Here is a 22591-nt window from a genome sequence, read left to right on the forward strand (position 1 = left end):
AGCAATATGGGCTGGGCATAGCATTTCTACAGTATGGATCCGCAAAATACAGATGACATACAGACGTGTTCGGTATTTTTTTGCAGACCCGGTTGACTTGAATGGGGCCTTGGACCGTGATTTGCGGACAATAATAGGACATGCACTACTTTTTTGAAGAACAGAATGCACACAGAGTACCTTCCTTTGTTTTTGTGGCCCCATTGAAGTGAATTGTTCCACATACGGTCCGCAAAACACGTTCGTGTGCTTGAGCCCTTAAACCTGTTTTTGTCATTTGTATCAGAAACTAATTTCATGCTGATTTGTTTTTCACCTCTATCAAATATTTGTGGTTTACATATTTTCAAAATAAGCTTTACATAAGGGGTCCTTACATTTTTCAAATTACTATATTGACAAAAGGATAGTCACTGATCTTATTAATAACGGATCAAAAAAATTTGCACTATGCCCCTGATACTTAGAAATAAAGTTTCTTAGCAATGTACTTAAGATTTGAAAATGTAAAGATTGTAGTATATTTAAGTAAAATCTCAGTCTACTACATTCTTATTTAAAAGAAATGCCCATCTTTGTACATAAAACGGAGAAGGTCCATTAAATTGCTCTCATACACATTAGCTTTAATCAGCTAGTGAGGCTTCTTGCCAGAACTCAAAAGCTTCCAGCCTGAGGGAACTGTTGTATATAAATAGGAGAGAGGATGGCAAAGTATCCAAAGAGATAACAGGCTGTTATTGTAATAACTCAAATGATACAACTGCCGGCTATCAATCTGCCTGCTCATTAGGTGATAAGGTCAATGTGACAATAGTCAGTCCAATACATGAAATGTTTTCAGTAAAACCAACAGAAAAAAAAGTAAATGGAGATAGAGATGGAGAAATCCCCAAGTGGAAAATGCTTTTGGAACTATTAATTAAGAATAGATGAACTGGCATTTAAAGCATAACATTATCATTTTTCATAATTCTGAAGTATATGTGAAAATGGTATGTTTCGCAAGTTTGATAAAGTGCCCGTTTCTGCACTTATACCCCCACCAGTGTCTCTAAATTGACAGAGATCAGAGAAAGAAGAGATGCGGCTGTAGCATCTAGTAAGTGATTTATCTCACCCGGGAGCTGGATAATATTTCACCTGAGAATACAGCTCTGGGTTGAGATAAATCACCTAGTAGTAGCTGCAGCTGGTCTCTCTCTCCCTGTGCCTTAGCTATTTGCCCCCTGCTTCATAGACTTCAATGGGTGGTGTGTGGACTTTTTATTCAGAAAGATCAATTCCATAAAAAGCAGCGTTTGCCACATCCACCTATACTGATACAGTCAATTAACCTTAGCAAATCTGCCACTGTATTTGTGGATGTAAAATATTCACCATGGTGGACAATTTGTCTACTATGTCACTGCATGACCTTGGTGTAGCTTTTAGAATTTATAAGTGGAATTAAGATACAAACACAAACCATTGAAGGAAAAGAAGGTATCGGGAAGTTGTTTCTCATCCATAAAACTTTATAAATGGCAGCATCATGCATTTCATGTAGTCTTTTCCTGGCGTTCTCCAGGTTAGTGTACTTTACGCTACTTCATCTGACGAATAGGGCTTGGGTGACAATGTGGCCATGGAAACTCAATTTGGACATGGTGCTCAGGCGCATCGACTGGTTGGAAATGTGTGTACCTTGAAAGTGCCAAGAATTTCTCTTTTCCATGATAACTGCCATGTCTTACTTTATAATGTACCTTTTCAAAATTGGGGAGATTTAGATGGCTGAACCAACTATGTAAAGTGGTACTCACATTTTTTTCAACGTCTATCTTGAGTGAAAAAAACAAACTTTCACTTGCCTATTTCTGAGTTAAAAATATCTGCAGCCATAAATATACAGACGAGACATGAAAAAAAAAAAAGAAAAAAGAACGAACAACCTTGGGGTAGTATGTAAAGGAAAAAGTAGAGGAGTTACCCAGAGCTTACACTGCTCTCATAGGTGCGGCTTACATTTTCCAAAGGGTCGGCCTGGAATATGAGTGGTCATATAGTACGGTTGAAAAAAAAGCCTATAGCCATGAAGTTCAACCAGGGGAAAGGGAGAGAATGTGGATGACAGGTTGATAAGGGCAACTTTCCGTTGCTTTAGTTTTAATAAATTCTCATTACTTTGTAGACATGCTTATTAGTGCCAATATGTTTAACAGGTTATTTGAGAAAAAATACACAGGAACAGAGATTCCATGATAATTTTATAATTCATGTAAATAAAAAAAAAAACAACAACTAGATACTGGAATTTGTTACATTTTGTTGTGTGCATGGTGGCTTCGGCTTTATTTTACATATTTCTGTTGATAAACATATGTATAGCTTTACAGTGTACCTGAATAAAGAGCATTCAATGCCTTCCACACTATTGCTTGAATAAACTTCTCTGATGGCTACACATGTTAAGCAATCTCTTTTCATACATAATTGTGTAAATGCAAAAAAGACTTGTAAAAGCAGAACTACTCAAACATGGAAGGACAAAAAATTTCCATTGTGTTCAAAAATCTAATTTGATTGTCCCTTTTGTATAAAATTCGTCGATCTTAAAAGAAAACCTGTTCACTTGTTGGAAGTGTAAACTGTACTATGATAAATGCCATCAGTTGCTTACAGTGGCGACAAATCCATATGCTGCGCCTTTACGAGCTAAATTTAATGGCTGAATTCTCGCAAATTCTGATTTGGCAGCAAAAATGGCGACCTTCACAGTAAGTAGCTGATGGGATGTAATCTTCTGTAACCAATAAATAAACTGACTTATTCTAGATGATTAAGGCATTGATAACCTAAACATAAAATGTTAAAATATGCCAGCTGTAAAATCCTGCTCTTCTGTTTAAAATACCCAACTAGGCATGCAAAAATCATACCCATCCAAATACCTCACACTATGAAGCACAAAGGTGAATTGGCAGATAAATACACAGATTAACAGATGTCTTACATTAACAAATAACATGCGTTAGAAAAAAAACAACCTAAAAATCATACACAGCTCTAAATATCCCCAGTTCTAAGACTTGTAGAAAACAGTTTTAGTTGTCAGTGGGATTTTAGAAAATACTGTAATCTGGAGGATACATGACTGGGATCCAGTTTTCTGTGAAAGATGCACAATGGGTCCATCCAAGCAACTTCATCAGCTGCGGAAAAATGAAAAGAAACATGGCATGTAAGAGAAAGATGAAGGATTTCTGGCTTCAGTGCATCCTTAATGGTAAAATTAGGGTGAATGGCTACAATTTGCTCATGAATCGTACACGTTTGGGCATACATACTTTATATTGGAAATCGGGCAACCTCTTTTATAAAAATGTATTAAGAAATAATGTATCAAAGTGCCATATACATAATGCTGTACACTGTTGGCCAGCTGTCCTAATGGAGGCCCCCGGCTGCCCCAATGTCAGCAAAGTAAATATACTCACCATCCATGGGCTACAAGACTGCGGTGACCGCTGCTCCTGGGTGCCTTCCATGCTAAACTGGCATAAGCACATATACAGACAGCCAAATCCCCTGTATCTGCGCAAGCGCCAGACGTGTCCATTGGTATCGCTGCAGCGCCATTACCTGCCCAGCGCTTACATGATTACTTAGGGGAGAACAGTGGTGCAGCAATCGGCGCTGACAGATAGACAGGGAACTTGGTAAAATTAGGCTTTATTTTACCAAAGACAAAATGCGGCAGTGTCTGGAGCAATGCGAGTGTCTGAAGCCTAGCCATGCTTCCTACAGGTAGTGGTCTGGCTGATTCTCCTTAGCACCACACAGAAAGAGGGGGGTTCTAAGGGGACACTTTTTCTAGTGAAATTGTACATTTCCCTAATAAAGCTTATTACAAAACATGACTGTTCCTACATACCGATATATTTGTGGGTCAAGATGTAATTTTTTTTTAATGGCACCACTTACTATTGTATACAATGTAGTTGGAAGCTGGGGAAAAAAAAAATCCAAATAGAGTGGAATTGGAAAAAAACTAATTGTGCCAATAGTTTTATGGGTTTTGTTTTTACAGCATACCGTATGCTGTAAAACTGACCTGCTATGTTTATTCTCTAGGCAAATACGGTTACAGCGATACCGCATTTGCATAGTTTTTCTTGTGTTTTAATACAAAAAAAACGAGATTTTTGTATAACTTACCAGTAAAATCTCTTTCTCGCTCTTTCCTTGGGGGACACAGAAGACCTTGGGTATAGCTCATCTCCCTAGGAGGCGTGACACTAAGTGAAGACTGTTAAGCCCCTCCTCCACAGCTATACCCTCAGCCTGGAGAGAGAGACTGCCAGTTGCGTGTCCAAGTAGTGAGAAAAGGCAAAGTCCAAAAATTGGAACCAACAAGCCAACTACCCAAAGGGTAAACAAACTCGGAAACAGTCAGAGAAGAACAAAGAATGGGTGGGTGCTGTGTCCCCCAAGGAAAGAGCGAGAAAGAGATTTTACTGGTAAGTTATACAAAAATCTCGTTTTCTCGCCCAGTTTCCTTGGGGGACACAGAAGACCTTGGGACGTTCAAAAGCAGTCCAAAGGGGGAGGGACCACAGCACCAAGGCGAAGCACCCGAAGGCATCAAAAAACCCGCCGCCTGCAGACCAGGCGGCCCGAAACAGCATACGCCGAAGCCCGAGTATGCACCCTGTAGAACTCGGTAAGGTGTGCAAGGAAGACCAGTGACCGCCTTGCACAAATGCATGGCCGAAGCCTAATGCCACCGGCCCAGGAAAAAACCGACAACTCTGGCCAAATGAATGGTGACACCAAAAGCAGAACCCTGCCCTTGGTGCGGCAACCACAACAAGAGCCACTCTGAGAAAGCGGAGGAAAGCCACCCTGGAGGCCGTCAACCCTTTGCACGGACCTCCTGGGAACACAAGAGACCGAATGTCGACAAGAGTCGGAGATCTCCAACGTTCCCTGGGGTGGGAAGGGGAGGACGACTGCCTCAATGAAATGAAAGACAAACACCATCTTCAGAAGGAAGGAAGAGACGGAATGGAGAACAGCCCTGTCCTGGGGGAAGACAGAAGGCTCGGAACAAGAAGGGCCGCCACTCAGGCACCCATCAGAGACACGATGGCTACAGAAACCCAACTGTTAGTAGAGGGAACTTCTGTAACGGCTCCAAGGAAAAATTGGAGCGCCAAGAGCCTAGTATGTAGTTCCCAGGACGGTACCGGAGGACAGTACAAAGGAACCCAAGAGCCGCTCCATGGAAGAAGTTCCTGACAGGCCCAGAGGGCCTGGGAACGCTGAAAGAGGAAGGACAGGAATGACACTTGATACTTCAAGCAACAGAGTCCCAGCCCCAGGTCCAGGCCGGACTGGAGAAAGACAGAACCATGGAGAAAGGCAGAGTGGGGGAACGCCCAGCTTCCCACAGAACCCCAGGTAAAACCCTAAGTCCTACCACAGATCCTGGACGAAAAACTCGGCTAGAAGCGAACACTAGCGAGCCCACTAGAGTTGCCTGGGCAAGCGGGTGAAAACCCAATGATCAGGCGCAGACCCGTAACACGGGTAGAACAGTCGGTAGAACTGGTCCCGTCGGCCCCCGAGCAAGGTTGTCCCGTATCCCCCCAGAGTGGGGAAGCAGAAGGACAAACGGACAGGAACCGAAGGGTCCGCCCAGCAACCGCCAGGACAAGACAGGCTAAAGCCGAAGCCAATATAGCCACCACAGGAAGACGGACTACAGTTCCGGTGTGGGAGATTTAAAAGACAATCCTGACCAAATGGTAGTCCTCCCAAGTTACCGAGAAGGTGAATCCAAAGCAGAAACATTGCCTAAAATGGAAAAAACGCAATCTGCACCCAGCGGGAGGACAGAAAACGGTAGACCCGGTAACTAGGCACACAGCTAGTACAGCCAGTGTGGACAAGGGAGACTCAAAAGGAACACCAGAACCATCCACATGAACAACCATGCTTTCCCCAGAGGGAAGGGCAGTGAAGGAACAGCCTCTGAAGCGTGGCCGGAACAGACGCCACATCGGAATGATCTGTACCGAGTGGGAGCCAAACAGAGCCGGCGAGAAAAGGCAGGCGAGACAGAGGCCGGTATAACACCCTCCAACCGAAAGGGGGAGTGGGCAACAGAGAGGCCATAGGACAGCTCAAAAGCAGAACACCGCTACACAGAGACGCCCGGTTCACCGCCTCGCAGAAGGCGAATACCCTGAAGAACCCAAGGTGGAGGTCCCCCAGACCTGTATAAGCGAGCACCCAAGAGAAGTTGGGTGACCTTCCCAAGAATAGCGGCCCGAACCTGGTAGCAGATCAGACTGAAGCACCGAGGGCGCCAATCCGGAAAGAATCATACCACACTGCACCCGAAGAGGAGGAAATGGTATTAGGCGAGGGGACCGTAGTCCCGCCAGAGCCAACATAAAATGCGAAGGGCGCTGCAGACAGCGCTCTCGACCATGTGACCACTAGCACAGGGAAACAATGCCGCGGAAGAACAAATGGGCCAACGAAATGAATGAGTACCACCCAGCTCTGTGCAGTAGCGAACAGTAGAGCCCGTCTACTTAAATATAAGGTATTCATTTGTTGTTTATTGGACAACACCTTAGGCTTACACAGATGGACAGAATGATCTCCTTAGAGAATAGTGCAAGGCTTGCGGCAATCATCGTATCCCAAGAGAAAAAGTATGTCGCAGGAGGAAAGGAGGCATACGTACGAGTAGCCCCGTAAGCAGTGAGAAGGCCAACCCACCTACGGGACGAGAAGGAAACAACGCACAAGAACGTCCGCTCACTGCAAAAATATATACTCAGCGAAGAGGGCCAGCCACAGAGTGCCACAGTATCTACGGGAGTGCAAACTGAAAGGAGTTATGCACAAGACTAGTATGGTATGCGATGGAACGCAAACTGACCGCCCCGAAAAAGGGGGGAAATGTACCTGGCAAACTGCAGTGGGCAAGAATGCAAAGGCCTGCCCCAAAAAGGGGGTGATGCCCAAGGCCGTACCTACGTCAGAGAAGTAGGGCATACCATACTTCGCCCAGAAAGGCGCCATGCACATGGCCACACAGTATCCAGCAGGAACGCAGGAGGTCCACCTAGTGAAAAAGGGGGGCATGCACAGGGCTATCTTAGCATTAAGTGAGTGTGCAACAATTCACCCAACCCGAAATTTCGTGAGAGTGTAACTACTCCGCCAATGAAGGGGAAACATGTGCAAGTCCAGTACAGCACATACAAGGACAGCCTTGAATCTTGTGAGCGTGCAAAATTCCACCCATGGAATGAGGGGTGGTCACGCACAAGGCCAGCACCGTATCCAATGGAAGCGCAAGCGTTCCACCCATGTTAGAGGCCATGCTCAAGGCCAGCAACGTATCTGGTGAGAGTGTAGTATGCCGCCCAGAAAAGGAAGGGGGGGGGGGGGGGGGGGGGGGGGTCATGCACATGTCCAGCATCGCATCCAGGGAGAATGCGAGCAGTCGGTGAGAAAGTGTGTATGCCACCGAAGGAGGCATGCCCATGGCCGGCAGCGAATCCAGTGAGAGTGCGTACACCGCCCACAGAATGTATGTATGCCGCCACCCGGGAAGGAGGCATACCCAAGGCCGGCAGTGAATCCAATGAGAGTACATCATACCGCCTATGTAAGGTGGTCATGCACATGGCTGACAGTGAATCCAGTGAGAGTGCCGAATGCCGTCCACAGAAGGGAGTCATGCCTATGGCAGGCAGCGAATCCAGTGAGAGTGCCGTGTTCCACCTATGGAAGGGGGGCACGCACATGGCCAGCAGCGAACCCAGTGAGAGTGCCGTGTTCCACCTATGGAAGGGGGTCGTGCACATGGCCAGCATTGTATCCGGAGAAACTGCAGTAGGCCGCCAATGAAAGGGGGATCATGCACAAGGCCAACCCGCAGTTAGGGAGAGTGCAGTATCCCGCCCAGGAGGGGGGTCCTGCACATGGCAGGCACCATAACTGGAGAGGGTGACGAATGTTGCCTACAGAAAAGGCATGCACTTGACCAGCGCCGTAGCGCGGAAAGGGCAAGAAAACCACCTAGAAGGGGAAAAAAGACCCTGGCAGCGCCGCAGCCGGGGAGCGCGACACCATGCCGCCTATGGAAGGGGGGCATGTATACAGGCAGCACTCTGAGATGAGGCTGCAGCGTCCTGCGCAGCCCACAAGTCATATATATAATAAAAACTTTCTTTTTTTTTTTTTTTTTTTAACACACAGCCTCACTGAGGCAGAAAAAAATAAAATAAAAGGGGGGGGCCACCTACAGGGCACAGATCCACCCATACAGGCTCATCGGAAGCCGGCCTGTACCCAAAGGGTTAACAGGGATCCGGCCTGGGGGGCGGCACTGCGATCCTCTGGGGGCGGGGGAACCTCCAGGCGGGAAGAATTCGCGCCTGGAGAAGTTCCAGCCCCCTCCAACAGAGGCCTGAATTTGCGGCCTAGTAGCGTGAAGCTGGGGCCTAAATTTTTAGCGGCGCCCGGCTGACCGGGGCCGCACAGTATTTAAAAGTACCGGCCGGCCTACGGAGCGGCACATACCGGCCGCGGGTGCCCACCCCGCGGGCCGTAAGAGCCGGGGCCTAAATTTTTAGCGGCGCCCGGATGACCGGGGCCGCACAGTACTTAAAGTACCAGCCGGGCCTACGGAGCGGCACATACCGGCCGCGGGTGCCCACCCCGCGAGCCGGGGACCCGGATAGAGCGGGATCGCGGCCTTGAAGTGGAACACAAGTTTTGTTCCGACGGTCGGCCGGGGCTGTTGAAGCGCTCATTTTGCAGGCCACGGTGCCCACCCAGCTGTCCGGAAGTGAGGACCCTGCACCCGGCAGCCATTTCACCCCTGGAGCGGGCACCTGCCTAGAACAGCGCTCCATATGGCCGGCAGCTACAACCTCCTTTCCCCTGGAACGGTGTCCGTGAGAGTAGGGAGGGTCAGTGGCAGCAAGGCGCGGGCCCTCTGGCCCTGAAGTAGTGGCCGGTAAGAGGGAGGGGGACCCTGAGACCGGGTCTGTGAGGGTGGACGCCTGCATAACCCCTCCATCAGGGGCAGCTAGCTGCGGACCTCCGCAGCTCCCTAGGCATTCTTCTTGTAGGGAGAAGGGTGCCAATGTCCTGGAGGCCAGGAGAGAGGGAGCAGAATGTCGCCCTGCGACAGCCCAGGAGCCAGCCTAGGTCTAGCATGGGCAGAAGGGTCCATAGGCCCAGTATAGGGTCAGGCACGCAGGAGACCGGGGGGGGACGGGGGACGTAGGGCTGGAGAAGCCTCTCTCTCACCATAGTCGTCTTCACCCTCGGTCCGTTCCAGCAGGGTCGCCCCTTCAGCTACTGGCACCGTAGTGGCAGGACGCTGGGAGAGGGACTTGGCGTGCGGGCGACCCTTGCGCTGGCGGGATGTAGGGGAGCGAGGCTGCCCTGATCCACCTTGCCTTCTGTGGGGGAGGCAGCAGTGCGGGTGACCGGCACTGGCGCAGCTCAACCCCGGGAGAACAGAGAGGTCTAGTGCGTCTCTGTTATCCCTGATGATCTGGAACAAAAATAAAATAAAAAAGTAAAAAACTAAAATTGAAACAAGGAGAAAGCAGCCCTGCAGAGCAGGGAGTGTCTTGCCTCCTTGGACACTAAGCAAAAACTGGCAGTCTCTCTCTCCAGGCTGAGGGTATAGCTGTGGAGGAGGGGCTTAACAGTCTTCACTTAGTGTCACGCCTCCTAGGGAGATGAGCTATACCCAAGGTCTTCTGTGTCCCCCAAGGAAACTGGGCGAGAAATATATATATAATTTTTTTTTTCTTTGCATCACCATATTTTTTTGCAGTGAGATTTGTACGTTTTATTGATACCATTTTGGAGCATGTAAGACTTTTTGATCACTTTTTATTGAATATTTTTGAGAGGTGAAGTGACAAAAAAAAATAAAAAAATCAGCAAATCGGCTATTTTTTGTTTGTTTCTGGTATGACATTCACATTACGGGATAAATACATATGTATTTTAACAGTTCAGACATTTTAGGATGTGATGATGGCTATGATATTTATTTTTGTTATTGTTTATTTTTATTCTGGGGAAATGGGTGAATTGAATCTTTATATATTTTTAAAAACGTCATTTTTTTCTTTTTACTTATTTAGGCCCTCAAGGGCTTAACAACATGCAATCATCAGATTGCCATTTCTATTTAGCAATGGAACTTCATTCATTGATGAATAGAAAATGCAATATTTTCCACTGTAGTCCTGCCACCTCCAGGCCTACATTGGAATATACCTGTGATAGGCAACGGAGCCTCCAGCCGGCTCCAGCCTATCAATACCAAGAAACCGCTTCCCCAATCTCAGCAAGAGAAAGCTGTTCTGGGCAGTGCTCCTGGATTTTCACCTCTCAGATGCCATAGTCACAATTGAGCACAGCATCTGAGGGTTTAAATGTCTGCAATCGGCATAACACATTAGACCCGGGTCTCTGCTGTTTAAAATATAAGAAACCTGATGGCTATTGTGTCTGCTGTGCTTGCGAGGGACCACTTCCTCCGTATATGTAGGGCGCTGATCGTCAAGGGGTTAAAAAAGTGAAATGACCGTTTCACTTCAAATACAAGATACTGGTCAGTCCGGGGGACTAATCTCTCACCTCACGGACATATACATTAAAATGCCATATGGGGATATAACTATAGAAGTCAAGACTTTCTAATAATCTATAGTAATGACTATTCTATTTATATCCTGATTTAGCACAGTGGATTCATTCGGCATTTCTCTGCAGCTGATGTAGAGGCTCAGCCCTATAAACAGGAGCGAACTGGGAACTTAAAGTGACCCTTAAAAAAACAAACCTAAAAGTGGCCCCATGTTGTAGACGAGTCCAAATTGACAGAACAAGGGGCAACAGAAGTAGGCAGGGCCAACACAAGTAGGCAGGGCCAACACAAGCCGCAAGTGGGCAGGGACCAGCAATACTGTAGTGCAGCACAAAATACCGCCCCAGCAAAACCAAATACCACAGCGCAGCATAAAATACTGCCCCATCACCATACTAAGAATGGTGATACAGTTGAATTCAGGAAGGAAGGTACGGATGCTGGTCAGGTGCACAAGTACCAGATGCTCCTAGCATTAATTAATGCTGAGAGCATCTGATCCTTCTGTACCTGGCCTGCAGCCATAAGGCCAGCTCTTAGACATTGGCCAACCAGGAGATTTCCCTGTAGGGTGTATAGCCAGTCCTGCCCCTGCCTATAAGGTTCAAATATTGAGAAAATCAGCACAGAAAAGCTGTGGAAATGTAGATTTAACTCACCTGGACACAGTTTTTCCAGTTTTCTTTAGTTGGCTTCTCCTCTGCAATCTTCGTTGCCGATTTTATGCCTCGTCCATATAATTTATTCGCCAAAGCATGTTTATAGACAAATGGTAACACCTTCAGAGAGAAAACGGAAAACTACTATTCTAGCTCTACGTAAGCACAGTGCACAGAGATGGCCATTCTTCATCCAAGACAAAGGAACAAAACGACCAGCACATAAATACTATCCTCAATATGAATATACTAACAACTGGGTGTTACTGGTTGGGCAGCTCCCTCCCAACTGGTCACACCCAGATGTCAAATTTAGTCATACATTTCTAGTAGGTATAACAGACGGCACAACCCAGGGTTATAAGAAAAAATCTCCACCCAAGGAAATACACATTTAATAAATCAGACATGTCAGAAGTGGTGATGGGTAATAGTGGGACAACACTTCCAAGGTTGTGAGGGAGGGGGAAGCCTGAATTGAAGAAAAGGTCTACTACAACTACTAAAAATAAAATTACATTCTGACTTTTCTTTAGGGTTTGTTTGCCTTTGATAAATACATATTCCCATTCAGTCCAGGTTTATTATTAAATATAATTTGACTTTCAAATTTCAGGTATGTGTACAGTTTCTCTCTCACTCTAAACAGGTTTAGTAAATGCAATAAATTGTAATGCAAGTAGAATAATTCTATATTACCTCTAGAGATGAGCGAAAAAAGGAATCTGTCATGTTTCCGTTATGCCAGGGAGGACTCCCCTGCATAACGGAAACAGGACCGATCTGTTTTGCAGACCATAGACTTTAATTATGATGGAATGAATAACGGAATGCCTCTAAAGGCATTCCGTCATAGAATTGCGTTATGGTCCATGGTAACGAAATTCATAATGCCAAACGAAGTGTGAACGAATTTCAGAATAAGAAATTCGCTCATCTCTAATTACCTCTAACATGGAGCCAATAGGTGGCCCCTCCAAACTGTAGCATATTTGCCGCTTCCCGATGAGTGTGACAGAGAATCTAATTGTCCACGAGGTGAATTCGCCAACATTACCTTGGAGTCATATACGTCAGCCCATTTAGTCACTTCCCAGTAAGTTTCGTTTAAGGCTTCCAAAGCAACCTCATGATCATCTTCTCTTCCATCACCATCAGAAGAAGCAGCACCCTCCTTGGACTCAAGGTGGAGCACTTTATCTGCCAGGGCACAGCCTTTTCTACACATGGCATCAATCAGGGTATTTTTCTGCTTGTCCATGTCACTGGAAAAATTGCATAATAAACGAAAGGCTGGAACTCAAAAATGTATCCTCAGTAAATAAAGATATCAGGGGAGATCTAAAAAAACTAGATCAGTGAATGTGCAATTCTTATTTTCATGGCCAATAGCATGTGCATAATTATATATATATATTACACACACACACAAAAGTTCAGGGCAGCACACCTGGTAGGATGATCAGTAACAAGGGGTGCCAACGGTATCTCACTTAACCAAAGTGATAAATCGATAAAAATAAACACACCGCAGCACTTCCAATAGGTGAAAATAATATACATAGTAAAATATCTTAAAAAAAGAGCAGTGTATACATACAAAAAGCATAGTGCTGTATAATAAATACCATTGTGCACATAGACAAATAAAAGGAAATGGTCCATATACTTCAGTATTGGAAAAAACACCAACATATTTCATTAGTGGCAATTAATAGTGATTAATCTTCACCTGTGTATTCAAAAAAAGGGGATGGCCAGGGATGGAGTCCGGCGCGCTCAGCTGTCAGTGAACTTCGCATGATTGACTTGAAACTCAAGGATACAGCGTTCCGGATGTCGAACTGTGCATAACAGTGATGTCACTCGGAGCAATCACGTGACCGATCACATGATCAGTCACATGAGTGGAGAGTCAGGTAAAGGTAAACCAAGTAATAACAGTAGAAAGCCAACCTAAATTAAGGACAATTCACCCTAAGGTAATATAGCAGAGGATGTTCTGTCTTTCGACGCACCCTCCAGTACATGTAGGTAAAAACCATGTAGAGACGAGCGTCAGCTGCTCTCGGCATGCATCGCCCACACATTGGCTAACCTATAACAGGCAATAGTGTCCTAGGTGGCCATAGTAAATATAATAAAGATGAGACCATCCTTAAAGCACAGTATGTGGCGAGACCCATCAGACAGATGCCTCAATATAACAGACTTCGTCGCTAGTATCCAAGAGATCATCCATCCAACTTTTTGTGAAGCTAGCCCTCATATAAAATAGAATTATTAACAAACATTAGCCCATTCTAAATAGTGGGCACAAAAACATTATAGAATTTAAAAAAAAACAAAACTTTAATGTCATATAGAAGGGAGCGTAACTTAAAGGATAAGTTGGTGAAAAACGATATTGGTTCACACAAAAATGTTCAACAATCATACTGGGCCCCTAAAAAATGTGGTAGTTACCCGTGCCTTCACTGTGTAAACTGCAAATACATGGTGAAGGGGAAGGAATTTATACATCCAAGTAGCGGGATTTCCTATGCATTGAAGTTTTATTCGACCTGTGATTCATGTTACGTCATTTATGCTTTGTGGTGCCCATGCAATTTGCTTTATGTGGGCGAAACTACATGTGACCTGAAAACCCGGATAAACCAACACCGATATTCTATAAGGAAAAAAAAAACAAAAAGATTTACCGGTTTCCCATCATTTTGTAGATAAGGGACATGTGAGAGTGATCTTAAATTTAGGATTCTTGACCATGTCCCATTACCACGCACGGGAGGTAACTATTAAAATGTTAAAGAAACGCAAATCCGAGAGGCTATTCAAACTACAAACAGTTAAACCAGGGGGGTTAAATGTTGAATACAAACCCTGGTTATTTATATGATCCATTGCCCACCTGGTCTTTGTCAGCCGATGTATTGAAAAAACAGTTCTTCTTTTAATATTTTTTTTAGTAATAATATATTTTTTAACTTTCACTACTTTAGGACCATTGGATGGAGAGGTCTAGCTCACCAGTTGGTTGGATGATCTCTTGAATACTAGCAACGAAGTCTGTTATATTGAGGCATCTGTCTGTTGGGTCTCGCCACATACTGCGCTTCACGCTGGGTTCAGACCTGAGCGTACCGAAGGAGCGCTCTGTATGCGCGATTGTATTGCGCGTTTACAGACGCGGCTCCGGCAACAAGCAACGCCCATAGTCACGCGTTCCCGGAAGTCTATATACGGGAACGCGCGACACTACGCCCCAAAGAAGCTCCTGAACTTCTTGGGGCGTCGGGCGTTTTTACAGCGCGATCGTACGCGCTGTAAAACGCCCAGGTGAGAACCATGCCGATAGGGAAGCATTGGTTTCTCCTTGTTGAGCGTTTTACAGTGCGTAGGAACGCGCTGTAAAACGCTCAGGTCTGAACCGGCTGTTAAGGATGGGCTCATCTTTATTATATTTACTACGGCCACCTAGGACACTATTGCCTGTTATAGGTTAGCCAATGTGTGGGCGATGCATGCCGAGAGCAGCTGACGCTCGTCTCTACATGTACTGGAGGAGGGTGCGTTGAAAGACAGCACATCCTCTGCTATATTACCTTAGGGTGAATTGTCCTTTATTCAGGTTGGCTTTTTACTGTTACCACTTGGTTTACCTTTACCTGACTCTCCGCTCATGTGACTGATCATGTGATCGGTCACGTGATTGCTCCGAGTGACATCACTGTCATGCGCAGTTTGACATCCGGAACGCTGTATCCTTCAGTTTCAAGTCCATCATGCGAAGTTCACTGACAGCTGAGCGCGCCCGACTCCATCCCCTTTTTTTTAATACACAGGTGAAGATTAATCACTATTAATTACCACTTATGAAATATGTTGGTGTTTTTCCAATACTGAAGTATATGGACAATTTCCTTTTATTTGTCTATGTGCACAATGGTATTTATTATACAGCACTATGCTTTTTGTATGTATACACTGCTCTTTAAGATATTTTACTATGTATATTTGATTGATACTTATTTATGCAAATATGTTGTGACCCTATAAATATGCACTTTGTACTGAGATGTATTGCTTGAAAATGGTCCAAGCAAGTGGACCGAAAACGTTGCACGCATGGGTGAATATCATATCATACACATGTCAAAGCCAAAAGAATACTGTGCAGCATAAAAAGGGCCCTAAAGTGAACAAGACTCTTTAAATAATGTGTGAAAATGAAATAATAAATGTGTGAAAATAATGTCAGCAATGAAAAAGGCAACAGGTTAAATGACTGCTTTACAGTTCTATGCAAAGAAAGGATTAAAGGAAATCTCTCCATACAGAAATCCCCTATAGACTACAGTATTCCGTGAATAGTGTTAAGGAAGCTTTTCTTAATGCTCACTCCTGTTCCCCTGCTGGACGTCCGCAAACAGACAGTGTAATACACTGCGAGGACTGCCTTGCACACGCACAGAAGGAAGGGGACTCAAAGAGGAGTTGATGCACAGTGGAGGAACGAGGGTGAGTATTAAGATAAAACTTACATTCCGATTATGCTTCCCCAATGCTATTCACAGTTTACTGGACATTAAAGGGGATTTGTGCTGATAGATTCCCTTTAAAATGGCTTTCCGGATGTTTGATATTGATGACCTATCGTCAGGATTGTTCATCAGTATCAGATCGGTGGGGGTCATTTTTGACAGCTCCTTTGGAAAATGAAAGGAGAAATCTGATTGGTTGCTGTGGGTAACTAAGCCAGTTCTACTTTACACCAGTTTGATAAATGATCCTCTAAGATCCTGCTTTTGCTAACAGGCCTTTAAATCCACCGCATTTAGCAAAGAAGTCTGGAAATCAGAAATCACCAATTCCCATTTACACATCTGGCTGCTGTGGTAAAATAGCACCAGAAAACTATGTGAGCCTACGGCCAAGAGCCATGTGAGAGTACACTCTCCATACACTCTGAACACCCAGGGCAGAAAAACATTAAAATACTAGGGCTACAAATATAGTCTTTTGCGTACAGATAGCACAAAAGGTCAATAAAACAAAATATTTACTGGTTAGGTACTTTTTTATAGTGGCTGCATCTGGTCGTGGATCAGTCTTCATGGCAAAGAAAAAGGCTAGAGAAGTCTGGTCAATTCTAGAGATTACATCAGTAGCAGCGGAAATGATTTCATTGATAAGTTTGATGCGCTCCTGAAATTAAACAAACAAAACTTAGAACATATTAAAAAATTTAATTAAAATTAAGTTAAAATTCTTATACGTGAACCCATAAGAAGCCACTTCCAAACTACTACGTTATAAGATACAGACTGGCATACAACATTCTCATGCAGAAAATATGCAGTAACACTTAGCGCCAGTATTCGATAACTACTTAGTGGTGCTTGAAAGGTATTTTTCGGCATAAATTTGTCCAAAAACTACATCACATTTTCACACATGTCCTAGCATTATATAAAGATAACCAAGTCAAATGAGTCAAAATATTAGACTTGGAGGAATTTTAGCCCATTCCTCTGTACAAAACAGCTTCAACTCTGTTATGTGGGTAGATTTCGTACCATGAACTCCTAGTTTCTGGTCCTTCCACAACATTTCTATTGGATTAAGGTCAGGACTTTGACGTGACCATTCCAAAACTTTCACTTTTTTCTTCTTTAACTATTCTTGGAAGACCAACTTGCGTGCTTAGGGTTGTTGTCTTGCTGCATGACCCAAGTTCTCTTGTGATTCAGCTCATAGACCGATGTCCTGACATTTTCCTTTAGAATTTGCTGGTAGAAGCCCGAATTGATTGTTCCATCAATGATGGCACATCGTCCTGGCCCAGATGCAGCAAAACACGCCCCAAACCATGATACTACCACCTTCCTGTTTCAGAGATGGGATGAGGTTTTTATGCTGGAATGCAAAATTTCTCCAAATATAACGCTTCTTATTTAAAGTCTTTGTCACCTTTTCATCCTGCCAGCTGCAGCGCTACTCTGCTGTAGGTGATGCCGCCGGCGTGTCAGCCCAGCTGAAAGTTGAGGTGCCAGCAGCATGACACACAGCAGAGGAACGCTGCAGCTGGCAGGATGGAAAGGTAAGCATTCTCTCCTTCCTGCAGAGTGCTCGCTCCACTGCTACCAGTAACTCCATATAGCATATATAGCACTAGACCACCACTGATGAGTCACAGCGGCAGACACTATTACACAGGGCTATTAGCTCTGTCAGTAAAAGCTGAAGGTCGGGTATGAATACTAGTGGCATAAGTTCAGCAGTGCATGTGCTACAAGCCCACGCCATGGTGCTCCAACTGATGATTTGCTTAAGGATAAAAGTGATCATTTCTCCACATCGAAGCAAGCTACATAATCAACCCTAGTTTAGTAAGGTAGATCATGCTGACAGACGCTCTTTAAACCAGAAAATTCTACTTTGGGGGAGGAGGGGGGGGGGGGAGGGGAGAACCATCAAACTGGTGTAAAAGAAAAGTGGCTTATTTGTCCACAGCTACTAATCAGATTCCACCTTTCAGCGCTCCTTTAAAAAATGAAAACTAGATTTTTGTACTTGCCGTAAAATCTGTTTCTCTTCCGTTCAAAACTCTACGCCCCAGAGAAGCGTCAGAAGAAGAAAAAGGTGTGCACCATGAAAAACTTGGAAAAAGTGTGCAAAGACAACCAGGTAGCCACCTTGCATACCTGAAGGGCCAAAGCCCCGTGACGCACCGCCCAAGAGGCCCCCACTGTCTAAGCCGAATGAGCAGTCACCCGGAAGGGTGGAGCCCAGAATTTAACGCAGTACGCTTCCCCAATGGCCAAATGAATCCATCGGGAAATGGAAGACTTCGACGCCGCCAGCCCTCGTCTCGGCCCCTCTAGAGTCACGAATACGTAATCAGTCCGCTGGAAGGATGACGTCTGGGACAGACAGACTCGAACGGCTCGTACCAAATCCAGAGTGTGGAGCGACTGCTCCCTAGGAGGAGATGGATCCGGACAAAATGAAGGGAGAATAATCCTATTTAGATGGAATTCCGACACCACCTTCGGCAGGAAGAACTGAACAGGGCGAAGGACCACCTTATCCTGATGGAGGATCAGAAAAGGCGACCGTCAAGAAAGAGCCGCAAGTTCCAACACCCTACAGATGGAAGTAATTGCCACCAAAAACGCCACCTTGTAAGACAGGAAGCGAAGAGACACCTGCTGCAAATGCTCAAACGGAGAAGACTGGAGAGCGTTAAGTACTATATTAAGATCCCAAGGATCCAACGGAGGACGGAAAGGGGGAGCCGCATGCGCCACCCCCTAGAAAAAAGTCTGAACTGCCAAAAGTGAAGCCAAATTCCGCTGAAAAAGAATGGAGAGAGATGAAACCTGCCCTTTGAGAGAGCTGAGAGCCAGCACAAAGTCCATGCCCGATTGCAGGAAAGACAAAAGTCGCGGCAAAGAGAGCCGAACGGGAGTCAGCTAATGCCGCTCCAGGTCCTATGGTAGATCAGGGAAGACGATGGCTGAGAAACCACGAGTCTTGAGCACGGCGCCTTCAACAGCCATGCTGTTAAATGTAGCAACCCTAAATTCGTGTGGGAGATCGGCCCTTGCGAGAGGAGGTTCTCCCGAAGAGGAAGACGCCAGGGTTAGTCAGCGAGAAGGGAGACTAGAGACGCGTGCCACATGTGTGCCAATCGGGGGCCACTAGTATGACAGGCAGTCCTTCGGACCCGTTCTTCCGGAGGAGACGCGGAATCAGAGGAAGAGGCGGGAACACATAAGGAAACGTGAACTGACTCCACGGAATCACCAGCGCGTCGCACGCCAGGGCCATGGAGTCCCTGGACCGCGCAACGAAGTCCTCGACCTTGTTGTTGAAGCGGGATTGCACGCTGCGATTCGCCGCAATTAACCCCTCAGTTGAAAGGTTAATCGCGCGGATCACAGCGTCCTGTCAGAGGTCGGGTGCCGGGAATGTTCTTCAGTCTCTGCATTGGTGGCAATGGGCAGTTCCGATCGGAGTCCCAGCAGTGTAATGCTGGGGCTCCGATCGGTTACCATGGCAGCCAGGAGTCACGGTACTGAAGTCCTGGCTGCCATGGTATGTTAGTGAGCAGCATTATACTCACGTGCACCTTGGCCGGCGGTCGCTCCTGTCTGTGCGGCGCATTGCTAATGCTTATAGCGTCGCACAGACCTATGAGATTAGAATGGAGCTACTGATCATGAGTGAGTGTTTAGGTCAAAGACAAGGAACCCATCAGCCTAGCTGCCTGACAGTGAAAATTCTGATCATGTTACTAGAAAATCTCAGCCCTGTAAAGAGACAAGGGCTCCAAATTTTTTATAAAGACCAAATGTAAAAATGATTTTTTAGCTCAAAATTAGTGCGATGCAAACATAAAAAATGCCCCTAAACGTGTAAATAGCCTTTAAAGAGAAATATCTTAAAGCCGTTGTTCTGTGTCATCAAATTTTAGGAAAGCAATCAGTGTTTTAAAAACAAGAAACTAACAAAAACATGCCTTCATGGATGCCCTACTATTTATACTGGGTCCAATGTATAAACAGAAAACTTTAAAAAGCAGCACCAATGTCTCTCACCCGTGGCAGCCAGAAATGCAACAGAGCATTAAGAACAATTTGTGAAATCAGCATCTATTCCATGCGATTTATCATGTTACACAGATAACAATTATGATGTTTTGGCTATATACTAGCCTTTTTCAAGCAAGGATTCCCTATGTGTTGAGACAGAAGTAGGAAGGAGACCAGTGGGGACTCAAGCATCAGAACTTTAAAGTGGGGATCGGTGAGGAGGTATGCCGATTCTGTCATTTCGTTCAAAGCATCCTGAGTAGTTTACTAAAACTTTTTTTCCCAGCTAGACAATCCATTTAAAAGGGCAACTAAACCTTTGTAGAACGAAGAGCACAATGTTAACAGTGTCATTTAGATACTACCAAATGCACCTTACCTTTTCAGAATCCAGCTGATGAAGCCTTGCCACGTACAGGGGAAGGTGGTTAGGAAAGGATTCTTTCAGTTCACTGAAGATTTCATTGCTTTCAAGTCTGCAATAAATACAATAAATTTTCCTTAGGTCTTAAAAATCAACACGCAGCCTAAGGGCTCATGCACACAACCGTTGGATGTTTTGCGATTCCGCATTTTGTGGACGGAACGGCCTGCCCCTAATAGAACAGTCCTATTCTTGTCCGTAATGCTGACAATAATGGGACACATTCTATTTTTTGGGGGAAAGACCATGCAGACACGGAATTCACACATTCATTTTCATTATTTTTGCGGTCCCATTGAATTGAATGGTTCCGCATAGGGGCCGCAAAAAGAGAAAAAACAAACACGGAAATGGACAGAAAAAAATAAATATGTTCATGTGCTTAACACAGTATATGCAGAATACATGCGAAGGTATAACTCATATGTGCTAAATGTTCAAAACGTATTTTCAGTTACGATGAATGTTAGTGCATCACTGTTTAAGCAAGGACCCCCAACGATCATATACTTATGACTAGAGTGGAGCGAACACCTGGATGTTCGGGTTCGAGAAGTTCGGCCGAACTGCCCGGAAATGTTCGGGTTCGGGATCCGAACTTCGTCCCGAACCCGAACCCCATTGAAGTCATTGGGGACCCGAACTTTTGGGCACTAAAAAGGCTGTAAAACAGCCCAGGAAAGAGCTAGAGGGCTGCAAAAGGCAGCAACATGTAGGTAAATCCCCTGCAAACAAATGTGGATAGGGAAATGAATTAAAATAAAAATTAAAAAAATAAAAATTAACCAATATCAATTGGACAGAGGTCCCATAGCAGAGAATCTGGCTTCACGTCAGCAGAGAATCAGTCTCTTCATGCCATAGCAAAGAATCTGGCTTCATGTCAGCAGAGAATCAGTCTCTTCATGCCATAGCAGAGAATTTGGCTTCATGTCAGCGCAGAATCAGTCTTCATGTCATAGCAGAGAATCAGGCTTCACGTCACCCACCACTGGAACAGGCCACTGTCACACATTTAGGCCCCGGCACCCAGACAGAGAAGAGCGGTCCCGTAACAGAGAATCTGGCCTTATGGCAGCGCAGAATCTGTCTTCATGTCATAGCAGAGAATCAGGCATCACGTCACCCACCACTGGAACAGGCCACTGTCACACATTTAGGCCCAGGCACCCAGGCAGAGGAGAGAGGTCCCGTAACAGAGAATCTGGCCTTATGTCAGCGCAGAATCTGTCTTCATGTCATAGCAGAGAATCAGGCATCACGTCACCCACCGCTGGAACAGGCCACTGTCACACATTTAGGCCCAGGCACCCAGGCAGAGGAGAGAGGTCCCGTAACAGAGAATCTGGCCTTATGTCAGCGCAGAATCTGTCTTCATGTCATAGCAGAGAATCAGGCATCACGTCACCCACCACTGGAACAGGCCACTGTCACACATTTAGGCCCAGGCAGAGGAGAAGGTCCCGTAACAGAGAATCTGGCCTTATGTCAGCGCAGAATCTGTCTTCATGTCATAGCAGAGAATCAGGCTTCACGTCACCCACCACTGGAACAGGCCACTGTCACACATTTAGGCCCCGGCACCCAGACAGAGGAGAGCGGTCCCGTAACAGAGAATCTGGCCTTATGTCAGCACAGAATCTGTATTCATGTCATAGCAGAGAATCAGGCTTCACGTCACCCACCACTGGAACAGGCCACTGTCACACATTTAGGCCCCGGCACCCAGACAGAGGAGAGGTTCATTCAACTTTGGGTTGCCCCGCAATATAATGGTAAAATGAAATTAAAAATATTATTGAATGAGGAAGTGCCCTGGAGTAGAATAATATATTGTTAAGGGGAGGTAGTTAATATCTAATCTGCACAAGGGATGGACAGGTCCTGTGGGATCCATGCCTGGTTCATTTTTATGAACGTCAGCTTGTCCACATTGGCTGTAGACAGGCGGCTGCGTTTGTCTGTAATGACGCCCCCTGCCGTGCTGAATACACGTTCAGACAAAACGCTGGCCGCCGGGCAGGCCAGCACCTCCAAGGCATAAAAGGCTAACTCTGGCCACGTGGACAATTTGGAGACCCAGAAGTTGAATGGGGCCGAACCATCAGTCAGTACGTGGAGGGGTGTGCACAGGTACTGTTCCACCATGTTAGTGAAATGTTGCCTCCTGCTAACACGTTCCGTATCAGGTGGTGGTGCACTTAGCTGTGGCGTGTTG

General features: G+C 45.5%; 1 protein-coding gene across 1 annotated transcript in view; it reads right to left on the reverse strand.

Moving 5' to 3' along the window:
* Positions 1–2238: 2238 nt before the first annotated feature.
* The window catches only part of TPP2 (tripeptidyl peptidase 2), an 89159-nt gene continuing 68806 nt past the window's right edge, over positions 2239–22591 (reverse strand). Inside the window, 5 exon segments of the mRNA XM_040425252.1 lie at positions 2239–3194; positions 11350–11469; positions 12407–12614; positions 16427–16557; positions 20329–20425. Coding sequence (XP_040281186.1) covers positions 3105–3194; positions 11350–11469; positions 12407–12614; positions 16427–16557; positions 20329–20425 — 646 coding nt within the window. The 3' untranslated portion in view covers positions 2239–3104.

This window comes from Bufo bufo, chromosome 3 (assembly GCF_905171765.1).
Source record: "Bufo bufo chromosome 3, aBufBuf1.1, whole genome shotgun sequence".
NCBI lineage: Eukaryota > Metazoa > Chordata > Amphibia > Anura > Bufonidae > Bufo > Bufo bufo.